This window comes from Drosophila subobscura, chromosome U (genome assembly GCF_008121235.1).
Source record: "Drosophila subobscura isolate 14011-0131.10 chromosome U, UCBerk_Dsub_1.0, whole genome shotgun sequence".
NCBI classification, from domain to species: Eukaryota; Metazoa; Arthropoda; class Insecta; order Diptera; family Drosophilidae; genus Drosophila; species Drosophila subobscura.
Window position 1 is genome coordinate 18,252,242 of NC_048534.1, and position 18,700 is coordinate 18,270,941.

Genomic DNA, 18,700 nt, shown 5'->3' on the forward strand with positions numbered 1-18,700 from the left:
AAACCAAAAGTGGAAAAAAAGAAAATGAACTAAAAACCAGCACAGCAACATGTTGGAAAAGGAAGCGAGTGTGTCCTTTGCTGGGCCGCGTGAAGGTGGTGGCTGGGGTGGAAGGAAGAATGGGTGGCAGCTAGAACCATTTCGAAGGAGGAGCAGAAGGCAGCTAGAACCATGCCAAATGGTGTGTAGGAGGCTGCTGTATCCCACTCCCAAAGCGGCGTGCAGGCTCCATAGAATGCTCCACGCAAAGTGGAATGTGACTGGCTGCGAAAAAAGTTGGCGACGGCACAGCAGCCGCTTCTCAGTTTTGCTGTGAAATGCCGCCGCTTATTTACACTTAATAAAGCTGCCAAGCTGGCGACAATTTTTTGCAGTTGCATAGCAAAACACACACACAGTGGCAGTGGGACACATGGAACAACCATGCCGCCAGTGTATGGAGGCATTGCAGCCGCCATTCCGCCATTCCGCAGGTTTCTTTCCCTTGGTGTTGTTATACCCGGTACTCGAAGAGTAAATAGGGTATATTGTATTTGTGCGGATAACGGTTGTATGTAACGCACAGAAGGAAACGTTTCCGACCCCATAAAGTATATATATTCTTGATCAGCATCAATAGCCGAGTCGATTGAGCCATGTCTGTCTGTCCGTCTGTCCGTCTGTCCGTCCGTCCGTCTGTCCGTCTTGTTTGTCGGCTAGTTCTCAGAGACTATAAGAGCTAGAGCCACCAAATTTTGGCACCAGACTGCTGTATGCTCACACTGAAACCAGTGTATTTCAAAAATGAGCCCCGCCCCCTTCCGCCCCCGCAAAAGGGCGAAAACCTCCCAAATCTACAATTTTAAAGATAACAGAAAACGCCATTCCGTAGGGAATGACCATATCTATCAGATCACCAAATTGGGATCCGATTGGATCATTATTATAGCCACAATGGAGAAATTAATTTTCAGTGGCCAAACCCACCCCGTCCCGCAGCATTTACACTCTGCTTCGCGCTGTTTATGGCCTGGCCCCTGACACGTCACTGCCTCTGCCGCTGCCTCTGCCTCTGCCGCTGCCTCTGCCGCGACTCTGCAGTGTGTGTTTCTAGGGGAGGGTGGCGAGCTAAAGGAGCGTGTTGGCGTGAGTAGTGTTGTTGATGTAGGTGACAGATGAAGAAAAAATGTAAAATTTGACAAATAACCGCTAAAGTGCAGATGTAGTACTGAGTGCCGGGTATAAAAGTTGTGACGCGTAAGAAGCGTCTCACACGTCCCTTCTCGTTTTGTTTTGCTTTGAGCGGCGTAACGCGGCGTGGCGTGGCTCCCTGCATGTGTGTGTGGCAGCGCATTAAACGCTTAGCAAAGTCAAGTGGGTGGCTGGGCAGGGGCAAGGGCAGGGCGGTGCGACTTTAATGCATAAACAAGCACCAAAGCTGCCTGCCTGCCAGTCACTGCTTTACGCTGCCTGCCACTGCTTGCCATCCGCTGCTCTTCAGCCCCACCGCTTGCCATCCCACTGCTTGCTGGGAGCAGCAGCCATGTGGTGGGAGTCTCTCTCGCTTTCTCTCTCTCTCGCTCTGCCTCTGCCTTTTGTGTGCTTGCTGTGCTGCCCTTTAACGAGAGAGGAACACTTGCATCACTGAGGCTTTCGCGCCCCTCTCCCCACTCCTCTTTTGCTTCTCTTGTCTTTGTCGTGATTAATGTCCTTTGTTATTATTTATTTTTCTTTGTGCCTCGCTCCCGCCTCCCCTTTGACAGTTGTTTTGCCCCCAGAATTGACACGCACTGTCAACGCGTTCCATTGAATATTTGTGGCCCCTAGGGGAGTGTCTGTAATGCGACTGTTACAATGTCCTTTCATCCTTTAATGTGCTCGTTATTTTGTATATTTTATTTTAAAAGATTTAAGATTAAAAGTTGCGCAAAAGTGCCACAATTTTTGGCGTAATTTTTGGGCAACCTTTTAAGCCGAAATTTGTTGCGTTCTTAATTATATTTTTGTGGCTCTCAAAAGAAACTTTTAGCTTCTGACTTGAACTTTTTCCAAGATCAGGCAAGTGCTCTGCTGTGACCCAAATTTGTAACTTTGTTTGGCTTTTAATGAAATATTTTTGGGCTTTTACTGCAAACATTTCCTCTTCGGAAAGAGTTTTCGCTTTTGTGTAAAACAAAACACAACTTCCTGTGTCATTTAATTCAAATAAAATATGCACAATGTTTGTTCATATTTTTCCAATTAGAACACAATTTTATCGACATCCCCAGAGAGATTCGCTCTGCCGCAGCTCGTACATTTTACTCGTACTGCCTGCCTGTCTGCCTGCCTGGGTACTATCTGGAGAATACAACTCTCCGCTGCCTTCAACTCCCATAAAACGATTGTTTGCATGCCCAGAGCTTGCCCGCCAGTGTGTACACACCCCACACACACGTAATCAGAGTGTGGACATTCGTTACTGTCATTAAAGATGTCGGGCGGGGAGACACACGTGCCGTGTCGTCGTGGCCGAACAGCAACAAAAAAATATGTTCTTATAAAACGAAAATCTGGTTTAAAAAATGGAGAAAATAAACGGAATGCCTTGACCCAATGGACCTGGACCTGGACCTGGACCCTGGACCCAGGCGACATTCTCTGAGTAAACAGCTGAGCAAAGATTCCATTCCATTCCAACCAGCCAGAAGGTTCTGTCCTGCTTTTGCGAAGGAGCAGCAGGCAGGAGGCAGCTGCTTTTCTTTTTAACTATGTGAAGCTGTGTGGACATCAATCAAAATACGTGTAGGAGGAGCACCAGCAGGACTGCCTCTCTCTCGCTCTCCCTCTGCGGTGCGTTTGGAATTTTCAATTTCTGCCTTGAGGCGGAAAATTTATTAAATTGTTGCGTCGCCCGCTTGTCTCTTCTGTGGCATAATTTATGCTTAGAAAATGAAATACGATTGGCCTGCCCCACCGCCCACACACTCCCCAGAGGTACACGCAGGCTGGAGCCAAGCATCCAAGGCTACAACCGCAAAAACTTATCAATCAATTCGGGCACCACAATAGAACGATTGCCTCCTCCTCAGCTGACATCAGAGACTTTGATTTGTTGACTGGTGCGAGGCAGAGCAAACCGATGAATGCATTTCCAGTTTGCAATTTCTTTTGCGCTTCCGTCAATCCTCATGGAGGGGCCAAATCGAATGCTTCACTCTTGATGTGGTGTGTGTGGGGGAGTGCAGATCGAAACGTCTATAAATAATAGTTGCATCACTCGAAGTGGAGAAAGAAATAGCTCGAGAGAGACAGACATCCTGGCAGACTGGCAGACAATCTCTGATAGTTCAACCGACAAGGATACAGTTGGCCGTAAAAGCTTTTAGCCTGCTCGCTTCGCAAATGTTTGCAGCTGCTACCTGGACCTGAAAATGGGCCTACAAATTGTGGCACGTAGAGCGCATATTGCGCATACGCCATGAGGTCTTATCAGCAGGCAGCGAACGAGGCAAACGGAAGAAGAAAATACAGTAAAAAACACACAGAAAAGACACAGAAAAAACAAAGCCTGGACAGCGTCCATGAAGCGGCATATTTATGGGCGCAGAAACCTTTCAGGCAGCCCGTAGCCCACGCCTTGATTGGTCTCTTGAAGCGGCATTGTTGACGGGGCGACGCTCTGGTGCTCCTCTCACCTTTTGTTGCACTCACAATTAGAGCGCGCACTTGCCACAAAATTGCCCTTGCCATTGAACGGACGGAGCTCTTATTTAATTAGTTTGTATTTGCGCAGGTTCCTCCTGCTGCTCGTCCTCCTTCTGCTCCTTTTGCTCCTCTGCCAGTCAGGTCACGTCCCAAGTGGTTCCGTCTGTGTGGGCCTATTGATAAATATACAGCTGCCTGACACTCACACACTTATTGACGGCAGACAAATGAGAGTTTATAGTACCCAAAGCCGCACTTGGAGTGCTGCACTTCAATGCTGAAAAGGAAGCAAAGGACTTTCTCTCAATAAAATGCCATGACACTGTGTCACAGAGGCCAAACAATGTTGAGACTTTAGCCTGTTGAACCAAGGACTAGAGATTCTCTTGGATGCTGTCTGATGAATTCATTCTAAGAATGTTTATCACTTTCCCTTCGCTCATTGTTTGGCAGTTACTTCCATTTTTCAGGTAGAGGTTTAGGTTCCCGTTCAGGTCCAGCTTCAGGTCCGTGTCCCCTGCCATTTTGTGATTAATTTACGTTGCTTTTTGCTGCCATTTTTGCCTCTAATTTTTGTCGTGACTGCAATTATTCAGCAATTAAAAAGAAAACTGCGCTCGAAACGTGACCAGGGGAGGGCTGCTCTCGTGGGTGGGGTGTTGTGCTGCTGGCCTGGCCAAAATGAAATTACTTTGGCTTAATTAATGGCCAACGAATGTCGAAAATGCTCGCTTCCCCTGTCGCCTGTCACTGTCCGCCCTGTTCCTGCTCCTGTCGTCAGCGCACAAAGTTAAAGCCAGCCAAAGACCACGAAAACTGTTGACAACAAAGTTCCAAAGTGATGCCATTGGGGCGTGGAATGGAGTGGCAGTGGAGTGGCATGGAGCAGCTCTAAAGAGGCGGACGTGCGTTACACATGCTGCCGCAGGAGGAGGCAAATTTTTCAGTCGCAAATTCCTGGAAATCTTTGCTCCTGCGCTGCGATGCGGGTGTTGACGTCACACACAACGTGGCAGGACGAGGCAGCACGACAGGCATTTGACTAACGGCGAAGGATATTTTTCGGGGCATCCTTATAGCCACTGCCTGGGATGGCTGCCTGCCTCGGGTTCTGCGGAATTTGTAGTTGTCTTCGGGGCGAAAAACGTTGTTCAAGTTGTTGTCGAGGTTGTAGCTGGGGCAGCTGTGTGTGTTAGTCATGTGCGACAAGCTCATAAAAAGCGTTTATTTAGCCAAGAGTCAAGCAAGCGGCACATGACACCATCCAATGACAAAATGTGGTAGCTGACGAGGAGGCCAAAGTGGAGGTTGGGGCTTGGCAGAGTGTGAGCTGGGGCACTGCTGTGGACACTGAAGGATGCCTGGCTGGTGCCTCGCTGCTGCCTGCTTAGCGTCGTAATGCTGATTTGGCTCTTACCACATCATTATGTCTCAACTGGCACACCCACCAGTGTCTCGTCTGTACTCTCTCTCCTTTTCCAACAACTCTTTCATGTGCTAAACAAAGCCTTTCTCTCTTTCTCTTTGCAGGCTGCCAGTTTGTTAGGACGCTATGCGTACCGCGCTCCGAGGTCTGCTATGATGGTAAGTAAGCGATAAGAACGGCACCCAACACACAGTTAAGACGGACTTAAGTCTCCCACACAGATTGTGGTTATCAGTGGTCCCACAAAGGCCTCTGCCTTCACTTTGTGGAAATTGAATTTCCCTGCCGCAACTAAAAGCGGATTATCATGGCTAGTTTACGGGGTGTGTGCGGAGTGGGGAGTGAGTGCGAATAAATGCGAAAAGAAACACTAAATACGCGGCATTAAGAATGTTTAATGAGGCATCAAGTTTCGGGCGTTTCTTTTTCGTTTGATTTGAGTGAATAAAGAGGAGCAGGAAACGTTTTCACAGGAAAGCTTCACCTTAGTATGGAAAATAATCAGAATTCCACATTAAAAGCGAGGAGGAACGTTGTGCGACGCGGTTTATACATATTCACAAATGGATTTAGATTATTTTTAGTAATATGTGGTTTATAATTTCTAACATTTCTCTCAATCAAGATGCCTTCTTTTGTCTTTTAAGACTTACATTTGAACATACCCAGACTTTTAGTTAGTTTATTAATCTATTACTGGAATTTACATTGTGCATATGGGAATTGTATGCGTTTATTTCAATGAAAACTGTTTATGAAGTTTGCCCCCAGAAAATACTAAATTTTTCAATGCAAATAAACATTGGGCACAAAACATTCTAGAAGTGACCTAGCCAGAATAGATAATAGCAATAAATACCAATCATGGTAATATTTTATTTAAGAGCTAGGTACATGCTAGATAAATAAAAATGTTCCTAATGTAACCTAATGCCCCACATTTGTAGTCTAAGAACACACACTGAAAACCAGGTCGCTGCACCCTTCAATTGCTTTAAGTGCTTCAAGAAAAACCCCAAAAAAGTACTTACAATGTTAGTTTCACTGTCGATTTCCGCTGCCATTTGCAATCTTTTTGCACTGCCACTCCCATTACACTGCTGAGTGCCGTCGACTGTTGCCGAAAATGCATCTCGAGACTCTAAACATTTCTGTGGGTCAGCGTCAACGTGCGGAGAGGAGTGTGGAGTCCAAGTCGAGTCTTAGCTTCAGCCACATGGCATATTATTCGTATTTGCAGAGCTCTTCAATGGCTCCTTCACACAAAGTGCGACACCAAGACACAAAGAGCAAAAGGGTAGAATATTACAGATGGGGATAGAGGGTTGGGTGGTGTGGTGTGGGGTGGCAGCGCCAGTGTATTATCGAGAACACACTCAATTACTTATGTAAGCCGAGTGTGTGGGGGAGAAAGTGGAATAGGGAGACTGAGAACAATTGGTAAAGCAGCTGCAGCTGCGAAAAATGGTGAAAATTGCAGAGAGAGAGAGAGCTGGTTGACCCGCATAGGGAGAGGGAGGCCAGTGTACTGCATGGTTAGTGCACACATACGGGAAAGGGAAGTGAGGTGTGAGTGCGGACTGCAGTCACCAGTCGCTGTAGTCACGGTTCCCATTTACATTATGCAAATTACGCTCGAGACAAGCAAGCCGCAAGGATACAAGGATACGCGGATACAAGGATATGCATTTAAATGGTCGTAAATCACAATGAAAACAAAAGGTGCTGATGGAGGGGAGCTGCACGCTGCGGCAAAAGGCAAAATAGCGCCGTTCCCGCGTGCTTTCATATCTGCGCCATTGTATTAAGAGCGAACGAGCGTGCGAGCGGGGAAATTAATGCAGTTACACGCTCTATTAATATTCAGAATAAAGATGACAATCGAGCACTTTGGATGATGTAGTAAAACAAATCCAATTGGTTAAATAACAACTTGAGGAAGTTCCAACAGCCGCAGAGTGCCAACACTTTATTTTATTTGTATTAATATGTGTCGGATCAGTGTACATACTTCGGTGTGCCTGTTATTTTGGAGTTCACTGTGTGTTCTCACCTTCTGCTGTCCCATCAGCTTGGTTGATTTGAAGTTGTTGTTGCCGTGTGCCAGAATTGCGGTACTCCTGTGCACTGCAACCGCTCAGAGAGGATCGCAGTTGTGAGTTAATGAGAGAGCACTTCACTGCAATATTGAGTGTGCGTGAGACAGAGAAAGCGACAAATAGAAATTGCGTCGCAGGTAGAAAAGTTTCTGAGAGCGAGCTTGGGTTTGCAATGCTGAGAGAGAACAGTTGCGTTTTCGATGCACCGTAATTTGCTCATTGCGTGGCTGCTTGTTGGAACAGTGGGAAGCAGAATGATGACATGTGTCTAATACTCTTATTTTTTTTCTCTTATTCCAGACAATATCTTTGGCAAGTGCATCCCTACCACCGGTGTCGATGTTGAGGACATTGAGAAGTAAGCTAACATTTTACAGTTTCCCCAAACAACTGTTACCCTAACACCAATTTTCGCTTTCTTAGGACACCCCTCACTGAGGAACAGTCTCGTCTGCTGGCCACCATGCTGGAGGAGCTCCAGGGCGCCGGCTTAGGCTGGGACCATCCGTACGTGCAGTGCCGCATCCAGGGAGCGCTCTTCACGCTGCAACGAGAACAGCAGCTGCCTCCCAATTTGTGCGCAAACCTGGCGCCGGTACCACCAGAGTTTGGGGATCCGGCCAGTGCCATGGCCTATGTGCGGTTCACACCACCCGAGCCGGAGACCGATGTGGAGTACTACGAGCAGCCGAGTCAGGCGCAGTTCTATCCGAAGCTGCACAAGAAGCAGTCACCGGATGCCGTCGGGGATGATGTCTACCTGGACAGCGTGCTGCAGCGTCAGCAGCAGCAGCTGCAGGACCGACGTCGACTGCGTCACGATCCCTTGGAACTGGAGCACTTTGGCAAGCTGGATGGACATGGGCATGGGCAGGGCATGGCGCAGCTGGAGACGCCAAGTATAATGGACGCCTTCCTGGACACCGAGCGGCAGCGCGAAGAGCGCGAGCAGCAGTTGCGGCTGGACGAGCAGGATGCGGATCGGAAGGCGGAGCAACAGAATCGGATGGAACTCTACCAGATACTGGCCGCATCCGAGCCCGATCCGCAGCCGTATCAGCGCAAGCCGCAGCCCAATGCCATGGACCAGCTGGAGGCAATGGTCGAGCAGCAGCAGCAGAAGGAGAAGGAGCAGCGGGAACTGAAGGAGCAGCAGGAACAGCAGCAGCAGGCGGCCAAGGCTCCTGTTTACGTGCCCGAAGAGGTCAACGAGTCCAGCGAGCTCTACTTTCCGGATAACTTTGCACCCTTCAAGCGGACCAGGGGACGTGCACGACAATACGTTCCTGTCGCAGCTGAGGAGGCGGAGCTGGCAGCTGCACAGCCTCCGAAAAGTTCATTCTTCCGAGAGCTTGCTGAGGAGCAGGGCCTTGTCCAGGAGCCGCTGACTGTGCGGCATGCCGAGCTGGATGCTGTGTCCGAGCTGTCGAAGCGACGCCCGCCGGCCTTCAGTCAGCTGGGGCCGAACGATGTGAGCTCCCAGGAGCAGGGCCTGGCCTTCGACTCGAGTCTGTTGCGCAACTCCCTGACACCCATTGAGGAGGAGGCAATGCTGGCATCGAATAGCTACCCACCGCGTGCCAACAACCAACGACTCTACACGGAGGGTGGACTGCTGCTCATGCCGCAGGATGGCATGCAAGCTGACGATCCGCGTGCTCTGAAGAAAACGCTGCTGGCCAACATGCTGGGCTTTGCGCGCCACGAGCGACTGGATGTGAAGAAGCCGGGTCCACAACTGGGACCACCCCAAGCACCGCTCGTGGGTGTGGATGGGAGCAGCAATCAACTGGAGACGGAGAAGCAGGCGCAGGGCAATAAGGAGGTGCTGCCCGCACACATCAAGGGCAGCGACGAGGATGAGGCACACAAGAAGAAGAAGGTCGTTAAGGAGCAGCACTCAGCAGAGGATCATGCGCCGCACACCGTAGACACTGAATATGCACATGTGTTCGTCAAGAACCCGTAAGTAGAGATGCAAATTAGTGTTCACTTCAGTGAACTTGTTCAGTTATTCGCTCACTAGTTCACTTGTTCAGTGGCGGGTCAGAGGAACAAGTTCACTAAAGGGAACAAGTGAACTAGTGAACAGATGAGTGAACTGAAGTGGGCAACTCCAATGCAGTTTATATGAAGCTTCGCTAACGGTTGATTTGTGTTTGTTTTTGTTTGCAGAATCGACAGTTGGTACGATGGGCAGCGCATAATGAATGAGCTGGCGCAGATACTACACATGCAGGGATACTTTTCTTATTTAACGTAAGTACTTTCCCCCTCTGATAAGTCCCTTGTTAATCCCCTCCCCTCTCTCCCTGCAGCGTTCAACCACACGAAGTCAGCTTCCGGGTGAACTCAGACAATCCGGAACGCAAGACAGCCGGCGATGTGGCACGCATTATCAATGAGAACCGCGGCGTCAAGAACAACATACAGCGACGCGTTGGCTTCTATGTGCTGCATGCCGGGGTGGGTGACAAGGTCAAGGATCTGCAGGACCCAAGTGTTTCGGCCTCACGCATTGAGCTGGCCGAGCAGGGTCCGGATGTCACCCACATCATGGCCTACATGTTCGCCGGAGCCGGGGCGGCTGCGGTGATCGTGATCTTTGTCACCCTGATCCTGATCAAGCGCCACGATCGTAAGCGCGACAAGCTGGGCGGCCTGCAGTCGGGCATGGCCGGTTCGGAGACCTGCAGCAAGGACTACCAAGAGCTGTGCCGCGCCCGCATGGCAGGTAAAAATGGCAGCGGCGGTGGCAGCTCAGCGGGTGGTGCAGCTGGAGCAGCGGAACCAGCACAAAGTGGACGCATCACATCGCTGAGCAAGGAGAACGAGAGCGGCAGACCACCGTCCTCGCGCTCCAGCACATCATCCTGGAGCGAGGAGCCCGCGCTGACCAATATGGATATTTCCACAGGACACATGGTGCTGGTAGGTGATCCCTAGAGGTTTTAGGTTTCTCATTTAATGGTTCTTCTGCTTGCAGTCTTACATGGAGGATCACTTGAGGAACAAGGGACGTCTGCAGCGTGAATGGGAGGCCTTGTGTCGCTATGAGGCTGAGCCAAGTGCTCGAGAGGCCGCCTCCCAGCCGCAATGTGTGGGTCTGAATCGACCTGGAGCTCCCCTGCCCTACGATCACTCCCGTGTGGTGCTCAATCATTTGGCCAATGCCGAGGGTCTGGACTATGTGAATGCATCAACGATTGTAAGTCGATAAAGGCTAAACTTTTGCTTCTCTTTCTCTGTAATATTTGATGTTCCCTTTCAGACCGATCATGATCCTCGTGCACCCGCTTATGTGGCTGCTCAGGGGCCACTACCCTCGACCCTGGCACACTTTTGGCAAATGATTTGGGAGCAGGGCGCCGTTGTCATTGTCGCACTTTGCCGACTGCAGGAGAACGGAGAGGTGGCTTGTGCGCGCTACTGGCCGGAAGAAGGTGCCGAGGTCTATCACATCTATGAAGTAAGCAAGTCCAAGGAGCTGTCAAGGATTACTCCAACTAAATCTCTCATCTCTCCTGTCACAGGTTCACCTAGTTAGCGAACACATTTGGTGTGATGACTACCTCGTACGTTCTTTCTATCTGAAGAATTTGCGCACAAGCGAAACTCGCACCGTCACACAGTTCCATTTCCTCTCTTGGCCACAAATGGGTGTGCCCGCACAGGCCAAGGCACTGCTGGACTTTAGACGGTGGCTATAACAAACCATAATGCATTATCCACTCTCTTGAATGTCATTTCTCTCTTGCCTTGCAGCAAAGTGAACAAATCCTATCGCGGTCGTCGTTCCTGTCCCATTGTGGTGCATGGCAGCGCTGGCGCTGGACGTACTGGCGCCTACATCCTGCTGGATCTGGTGCTCGAACGCATGAACAAGGGCGCGCGTGAGATTGACATTGCTGCGACCCTGGAGCATCTGAGGGATCAGCGTGCCGGCGTGGTGGCCACGCGGCAGCAATTTGAATTTGTGCTGATGGCCGTCGCGGAGGAGGTGCACGCCATACTCAAGGCGCTGCCGGCCAACACATCGGGCGAGAAGCGAGAGCTGGACAAGGATCCGGCAGTGAACAACGGCAGCAGCGCCAAGGAGCCGCTCAAGGAGGACAAGGCACAGGAGGCAGCCGAGGAGGAGGCGCCCACCAGCAGTGCCAAGGCAGCAGCAGCAGCAGCCAAGGAGAAGGAGAAGGACAAGGAGCAACCCAAGGCGGCTGAGCAGAAGCAGAAACCGCCAGCCAAGCAGCAGCAGCAGCAGGCAAAGAAGTAAATCGATCGATCAGGATCAGGCGAGGATCGGGTTGGAAGGAGTAACCTCAGGTCAAACATATGATTGTCGCAGCGTTTCGGGGGGTCTTTTTTCGTTGTAGTTAGAGAACTTTTTGGATCGTTGTGTTTTGCGTTTTTCCCTCTTATGATTTGGCGTGAGCATTCGGAAGGTACGGAAAAGGCCAAAACGTGGAAGCGCAAGGAGTCGGACATATTATTAAGCTGTTTCTCAAGCGCACATCTCTATCGGTTATCTAACTATATATATATATAGATTATAGATTTATTTGTTGTTGAGTTCACATGAGCACCGCGTGAGCGCATGGAGCTCGAGGTGAGCGGTGCTTGCCCCCGCTGTTACGCTGCATCGGCGCGTGCACCAGCCCGTCACGACCGGCGTGCGTCCGGGGTGGGGAGAGAGCCGTTCACGGGCACCAGGCGTTGGTGCTGAGATACCTAAATTGCACCCCATAGAGGAGAAGATATCTCTGAATATATACATAAAGAAATATTTACAAGGCATACAGAACATACGATAACTTATATACTTATATATATATGCCATATGTGTGTCTAGGTATTAAGCATTGGATTCAATTACGGGGCATTTTTACTTGCAAAAACACTTTATGCTATTCTAATCGATGTGCTTGAACGAAACAACTAAAAATCAGCTGAAAACAATCGAGCTAAATGGTATACAAAACAATCCAAGCAAACACTTTTCACATTACACAACACTACACAACACAACCCATACATATACATGCTGAAACATATACATGATCCACTGGATGTGGAGGAAAACACACACGAAATTTGTACCTAACAACAAAAAGTTCTATTTACAACCAAAAACAAACCAAAAACATGACATAAAATATACTTATATATATATATTGATGTGTATGACAATTAATTATACAATGTTATATATATATATATGCTAGAACACACTTATATATACAATATATTATTATTATATTATATTTATTCATATACAATACATTACGGTGAATGTCATTTGTCTATTTCTAGCCTTAAACTAACAAAATGAGTGTCTAACCTGAATTTGAGATTTGAAATTGAACTACAAATATTATATATTATTTTGCCACACCATGTGCAATGTATCAAGTATAAAGAGCAAGCTTCACCACACTCTTTTTAACCCCACAAACAAAATATTTACATATGTACGATAATTAACAAGTCGATCAGGCACCTTGGGGGCAGTGCGGCGGCGCCTTGCGGCTTCCATTTTGCTGGCGTCACAGTTTTATCATTCTCATTCATTATCTTGGGGCAGCTAGAAGCTGTGACGGCCAGTTTTGGGGCGTGGCAAGTCGCCGCTGACTGCCCTTTTGGGTGCGGTTAGGAGTATGTGCCACATAACAAGCTATTTTGAAGACAGCCATTGGATTCCGCAACAGAACAAACTGGATAAAAAAAAACAAATGATAAAAAAAAAAAAAAACAAAAAATTAAGTAACTTCTACTCGTATCATCACAAGAAACTCCCCACTCAGGCATGACCTTTGAACGATTCAAACGGACTAAAAAGTTAAAACGAAAATTAAGCGAAAGACAGAAACACACGGTATTAATGCAGTCGATCAGCCTGCAAAGACACGAGACACGCAACACAACCAAAGGACTGGCCACAAAGATACAAGAACCAAGGAACGAACCACAAATCAGTTACTAAAAACACAACAAAAATAGACGACTAAGAGGCAAACGAACAAACCAAAAAAACAAATTAAAAAATGAACAAAAAAATAATAAAAACAAGCAAAGGATGATGGAGATGTTAAATGCAAATTGCTGCAAAATAAAGCAACAGATTAAAAAAATATGCAAAAAAATATAATTATTATCGTTTATCGATTAAAGGTTTAAGGCAAAAAAAAAAGTACCACAATTAAAGAAAGAGTTTTATGTAGAAGTTGAAAACGCGTTACAGTAGTTCCAAGTACTATCTCAAGATAAGAAAACAGAAAACATTTCAAACTAACTTTAAGCAAAGAAAAAACAAGGTTAAAGTTATAGTAATAATATACAAGAATTATTATCTCGACGCAAAATGTTTTTGTTTGTTTACATTTACTTTTGTTTCGAACATAACTATAACTATAAAACAACTGACACTACACTACAAAATATAAAAGCAAAATGAGAAATCAATATTACAATAACTGTGGCAAGTCCGAACAACATCAAAAAGGGCTTGCAAAAAAGGCAAAATTATTATTATAATTAACGTGGTAGAAAGAAAACAAAACAAAAACTAAAGAAAATTATTGCAGATTTACTGTTTTTAGCGAACAAATATTTAGTAGTGAGTTTTTCGATTGATTTACGAGTACTTGAAGCAACGTTTTTTCAGAGTTAAAACAAAAATACGATACGACAATTTCAATTTAAAACGTCTTCGATGAAATCAAATTAAATAAGTGTACTAACAAAACAAAAAACTTATCGTATTGTAGTCGAAAGGACAAGCAACCAAACAATTATTGATGTATATTTTAAACATAAAACATAAACATATAACCATAATCGAACAAATATTATGTATTAATAATGAACAAAAACAACAACCATGCGTAGACTATTGAACGGAACTTACACATAACAAAAGTAACATAACTAATTATAATACATATGTTTAAACGGATTTCTCCATTAACTCTATACATATATATATGCATTACATAATAACGTATCCTATATATCGATGTATAGCCAACAAATATATATGAGTGCCCATTATGCTAGGGTCGAAAACTACACACAAGAAACCCAAACCAAAAACATTCCAAATCAAATCATTACCCAAAAAAAACTAGTTTCATTGATGGTGTAACATAGATATACAAAAAACAAACACACAACACACATTTAAACACTAACTAAAATCTATTATATTAAAATATAAGACAAAAGTTACGAAGAAACCCTTGTACCGAGAAGAATACCAAACGGACGGATAGCCTGGCACATGTCAGCGGACAAACAGACGCAACAAGAGGACAACGACCGACCCTCGAAAATACCTCGACAAAAAGGAAATGATTACAAAATAATTAAATAAATGAACTCCTCGCACAGAGGCAGGGATACACAAGTGTAGAAGCAACAAATAAGCGCCTGGAACTGGAGCTTTCCTCGATCGGTGAGACAGAGCGTTGGGACTAGCAGGATCGGGTGACCACTGACCAGACGAACCCAGAACGATAAACAGAATAATGGTTCGAGTTCCTAAAAACAAACGCAACCTTGACCCGCAAACAGCCAAACGGACAACTGACGCAGGACCCATGACACAGGACGCAGGACAGGCTGTAAATACGCACATTTTCGGACTACGAACAGGCAAAAGACGAACGGACCCATGACACAGACAACAAAATACTGAAAAAATACCGAAAAATACCAAAGAAAATACCGAAACAATACCACAACGGTTATCTAAAGGAAAGTAAATGAAACGGTACGAAATGGAACGCTATGACTCTACGGACCGACTCGGACAGTTCTTAGTCTTAGGCCTACACAATGAGATTCTTACGGGGAGCTAGCTAAATGGGGATTACGACGGGGAGTGATGAGGTGACTACAGACCGACGACTGTGCACCGCCCGAGGAAAGTTTGAGTAACGAATGCCAGGCGATTATTTAGTAGATTAAAACGGGAAGGAATAAACAGGACATTCAACATGACCCAAAAAGAATACTTGCTTAAAACAAAGAAAATCTCGATGTGCTTATTAAATATATATACATACAAAACATAAGTAATAATTATAATTTTATTGAGTTTTGAGTTAAATATACAAATACAAATAAATACGAAAAGAAATACACAGAAGGCACACGCGATCATAAGCCGCCGATATCTCCAGCATATATATGGAAACATTTACGATCTGCATGCGATCCAAATAAATTAAATACTATAAAAATACATGCAGGCTTTCATACATTTTTGGAAAAAAAACTAAAAAACAAATCCAAAATGCATGAGAAACATAAAAACTGATTTAAGAACGGGGCAATTAGCAGGATAAGTGAAACATTTAACAATATATCGATGTGTATACTAAATATGCTACAAATATATATGCTAAATATTCCGCAAAAGTATATTTAAATATATAAAAAATATATGTTAACCATTTAGCCACTTGGCAATGATTGTGTTACAAGCAAAAAAGCAGCAAGAAAAAAAGCGAAGAAAAAATAAAATTGAAAAAAGCATACAAAAAAAATGGTAAAATCCAGCAAAAAATTATGCTGGCTGAGGCCACTAATATTTGAACAAATAACTAAAACTGATGACAAGAGCAAAATAAAAATGATTAAATATATTATATAAAGAACATAAACATAAACATAAACAACCCACACAACCCACACACAATCCAAGACATGGAGCATACCTATTAAAGGTTTTTTGTGCAAAAACAACTAATTAAATTACGACAAAAACAAACTATGCAATTTAAGTGTTTTAAACATAAACATATTACCACATTATACCACACTTATTTATGAGAATTATATACATATAACCGATATATACATAAATATATATATAAAGGGAGAACACACGGAACGATCACGAAGAAGAGATTGGTAAGAGGAGGAAAAACCCCCAAGAAAAAACTATGTTTAGCGCCATTGTGTAATATGCGCTACAAAATATGAATAAAGATAAACTATGAATGTAAAATCCACATACATAAATACATGTAAAATGTAACTGCATGTGTAAATGATCAAATTAAATGTAAAGTAAAATTTACACAGAGAAAAAGAAAAAGTAAAGAGAAGAGTAAAAAGAATCTGTGTATTGGGTAACCGAGATGCAGATCAAGAACCCGGTAATAATTACGATTACTATTATAATACAAAAAACAAGCAACAAAATAATAAAGAGACCCTTCAACAAACTAACGAAAAAACAAGAACAAAACCCCAAACCAAATCCCCAATCGAAATTCACACAAAATAATCATTTTTGGTTTCCCCTTTTTTCTCACTCCTCAGTGTGTGGACTAAAATACATTTAGTCTGTGTGTCTAATTAAGAGATAAATAATTCGGGCGCTGCGGGCGCTCTAATTGAATAACTTTCAACAAAAGAAAACCTTAAAAAATATTCAGCAGACTTGAAGCTGACTCTAACTAACAAATCACTGTAACAAAACACCATTTACCGCCTACACTACAAGGCCCCCCACCACAAAGGTATTGTACTTAATCATAATCTGTAATCAAATCTGTAGAGTAGAAATACTGCTGCTATAGATCCTGTACCATAGATCCAACCACTTAGCATACTTAGCACACACTTTGCACGCGTCCCAAAAAATCGACTAACAAATTTAACAAAGTTTCCCTCACCACAATGATGCCGCATGCTTACATAGAAACTTATTTTCCAACTCAAATAAATGCTTTATTTTACTTAATAATTTCTAATACATTTTATGCAATAGTTGCATGCCACAACAACAAACCCATCCACAAACCACACTGAACTCTGGGCGATTCACATGTCTCCCAATCAAATTTCACACGAAAATTATTCCCCAAAATATTCAAACACTTGAGGACGGTATATATTTATGCATAGAAAATAGCTAGTAAATTATATACTCCTAATATTAAATGTAAATTTGCAACAAATGCAAAACTGTTGCGCAGCAAAAGCCACCAAAGAAGAAAGAAAAAAAGAAAAACACTTCACACGAAGGTTCGAGATCTAGTCAAGTGCACAGTGCCTGCTAAGGGCAACGACAACGGCACTAAAAGTATTTAATAATAATATTTATATTAATAAACACACACAGACAGACAGTACTTAGCTATATACAACATACAAATAGATAACTTATGTCATTTCGTTGGAGTACTTTCCCCAGTTAGCCATTTCATTCTTCAGCTCCCAAGGGACTTGCATTAAAATATGTAGAACGGGGTTCACACGGTAAGCGAAAATATATCTAGATAAAAATATACAATATATTTTTCGATCTACTAGAGACGCAGCAAACAATAAACTTAATCCATAGAATAGTGCACGCGGTTTATTTCACTAAATTTAATGCATTAAACATCCAAACAAAATTTAAATAACAAAAATAGAAGTAGAATTCTGCACACGAGTTTTTTCAGGCAAGCGAATACTTTTTTTAATTGGCAAATCCACTGGCGCTAAAAATAAAATATATGCACTAGTAAGCAGGTTTGTTTTCGGTCTGACAAAGAGACATACAAAATATCCATAAATATTCGTATTTAACAAACTTATAACCACAAGAATTTATTCAGAATTTAATCACATTAACTATTCAAATATTAAATAGCTAAAATAATTACTCGAATATTTAATCCAAACATGTTTTGCAAGCATTAATCCAGCAACAACAAAAAGCGTAAAAAAAAATTATAAAAGTAGAGCGAAGAAAACGTCACAAAAAAATTATAAAAGTAGAGCGAAAAAAACGTAAAAAAAATGAGTTCATTAAAGTAGAGAAAACTCAATTCACGGGCGAGTTTTATTGGATGACAGCAGAAGAGAGAGAGTGAGGAGTGAGTGCACAATTAATTACAAAATTCCAATTATATTTAAGGCACTTTCTAGTTTTTTATCTTTTTTTATGCTCCGCCGAACCTACCCCAACCGCAAAACAACAAAAAAGGTAACCCAGAGCAAGGTGAATTTACTTAGCAGGTGACGTTCTCCGCTGTAACTTATTCACCACGCTCAGAGAGACAAGCGCTAGGAAGGGATAGAGAAGGAGCTAATGGTTCGCGAAGAAGATTGCCCTGTGGTGAGTACGTCACCTTGTAAGTAAATTTAGCTTGCTCCAGCGAGACGCAGTAGCAAATGTAGAACTAAATAACTTAAAGCATTACAAGTACGAGTAGTAGTAGCAACATTTTTGTGCTCTTGCTTTGACTCTTCCTTTTCTCCTCCTTTTTTTCTTGTTCCTTTTGTTTCGCTTAGCTAAAACTTCAACCCTCTTTTTGCGCCTGCTCCTGACTTTTTCTTTTTGCAGTAAAATTTATTGTGTCATCGCGCCACCCAGTGCGGCATGGTAGCAGGGGGTAGCATGGGGGGGGAAACACCTAGAATAAAATCGGGGCACACAGCCAATTTTATACGCCAGCTGGGCAGGGCAGGGCAGGGCAGGGCAGACTGTCGGCAGACCGGAGGTGGTTCG

The 18,700-nt window shown here is 44.3% G+C and overlaps 1 protein-coding gene across 3 annotated transcripts in view; it reads left to right on the top strand.

The window, feature by feature from the left end:
* LOC117902736 overlaps positions 1–11,638 on the top strand; it is a 40,797-nt gene extending 29,159 nt beyond the window's left edge. For 2 of the 3 annotated variants that reach the window (XM_034814312.1, XM_034814311.1), the window contains exons 3-11: positions 5,197–5,250; positions 7,492–7,549; positions 7,615–9,156; positions 9,367–9,450; positions 9,510–10,122; positions 10,178–10,399; positions 10,463–10,660; positions 10,725–10,891; positions 10,957–11,638. In XM_034814312.1, the coding sequence (XP_034670203.1) occupies positions 5,197–5,250; positions 7,492–7,549; positions 7,615–9,156; positions 9,367–9,450; positions 9,510–10,122; positions 10,178–10,399; positions 10,463–10,660; positions 10,725–10,891; positions 10,957–11,464 (3,446 nt within the window). In that variant the 3' untranslated portion in view covers positions 11,465–11,638. The remainder of the gene's footprint in view (positions 1–5,196; positions 5,251–7,491; positions 7,550–7,614; positions 9,157–9,366; positions 9,451–9,509; positions 10,123–10,177; positions 10,400–10,462; positions 10,661–10,724; positions 10,892–10,956) is intronic. The other variant, XM_034814313.1, reaches the window with a different exon arrangement.
* Positions 11,639–18,700: the final 7,062 nt, after the last annotated feature.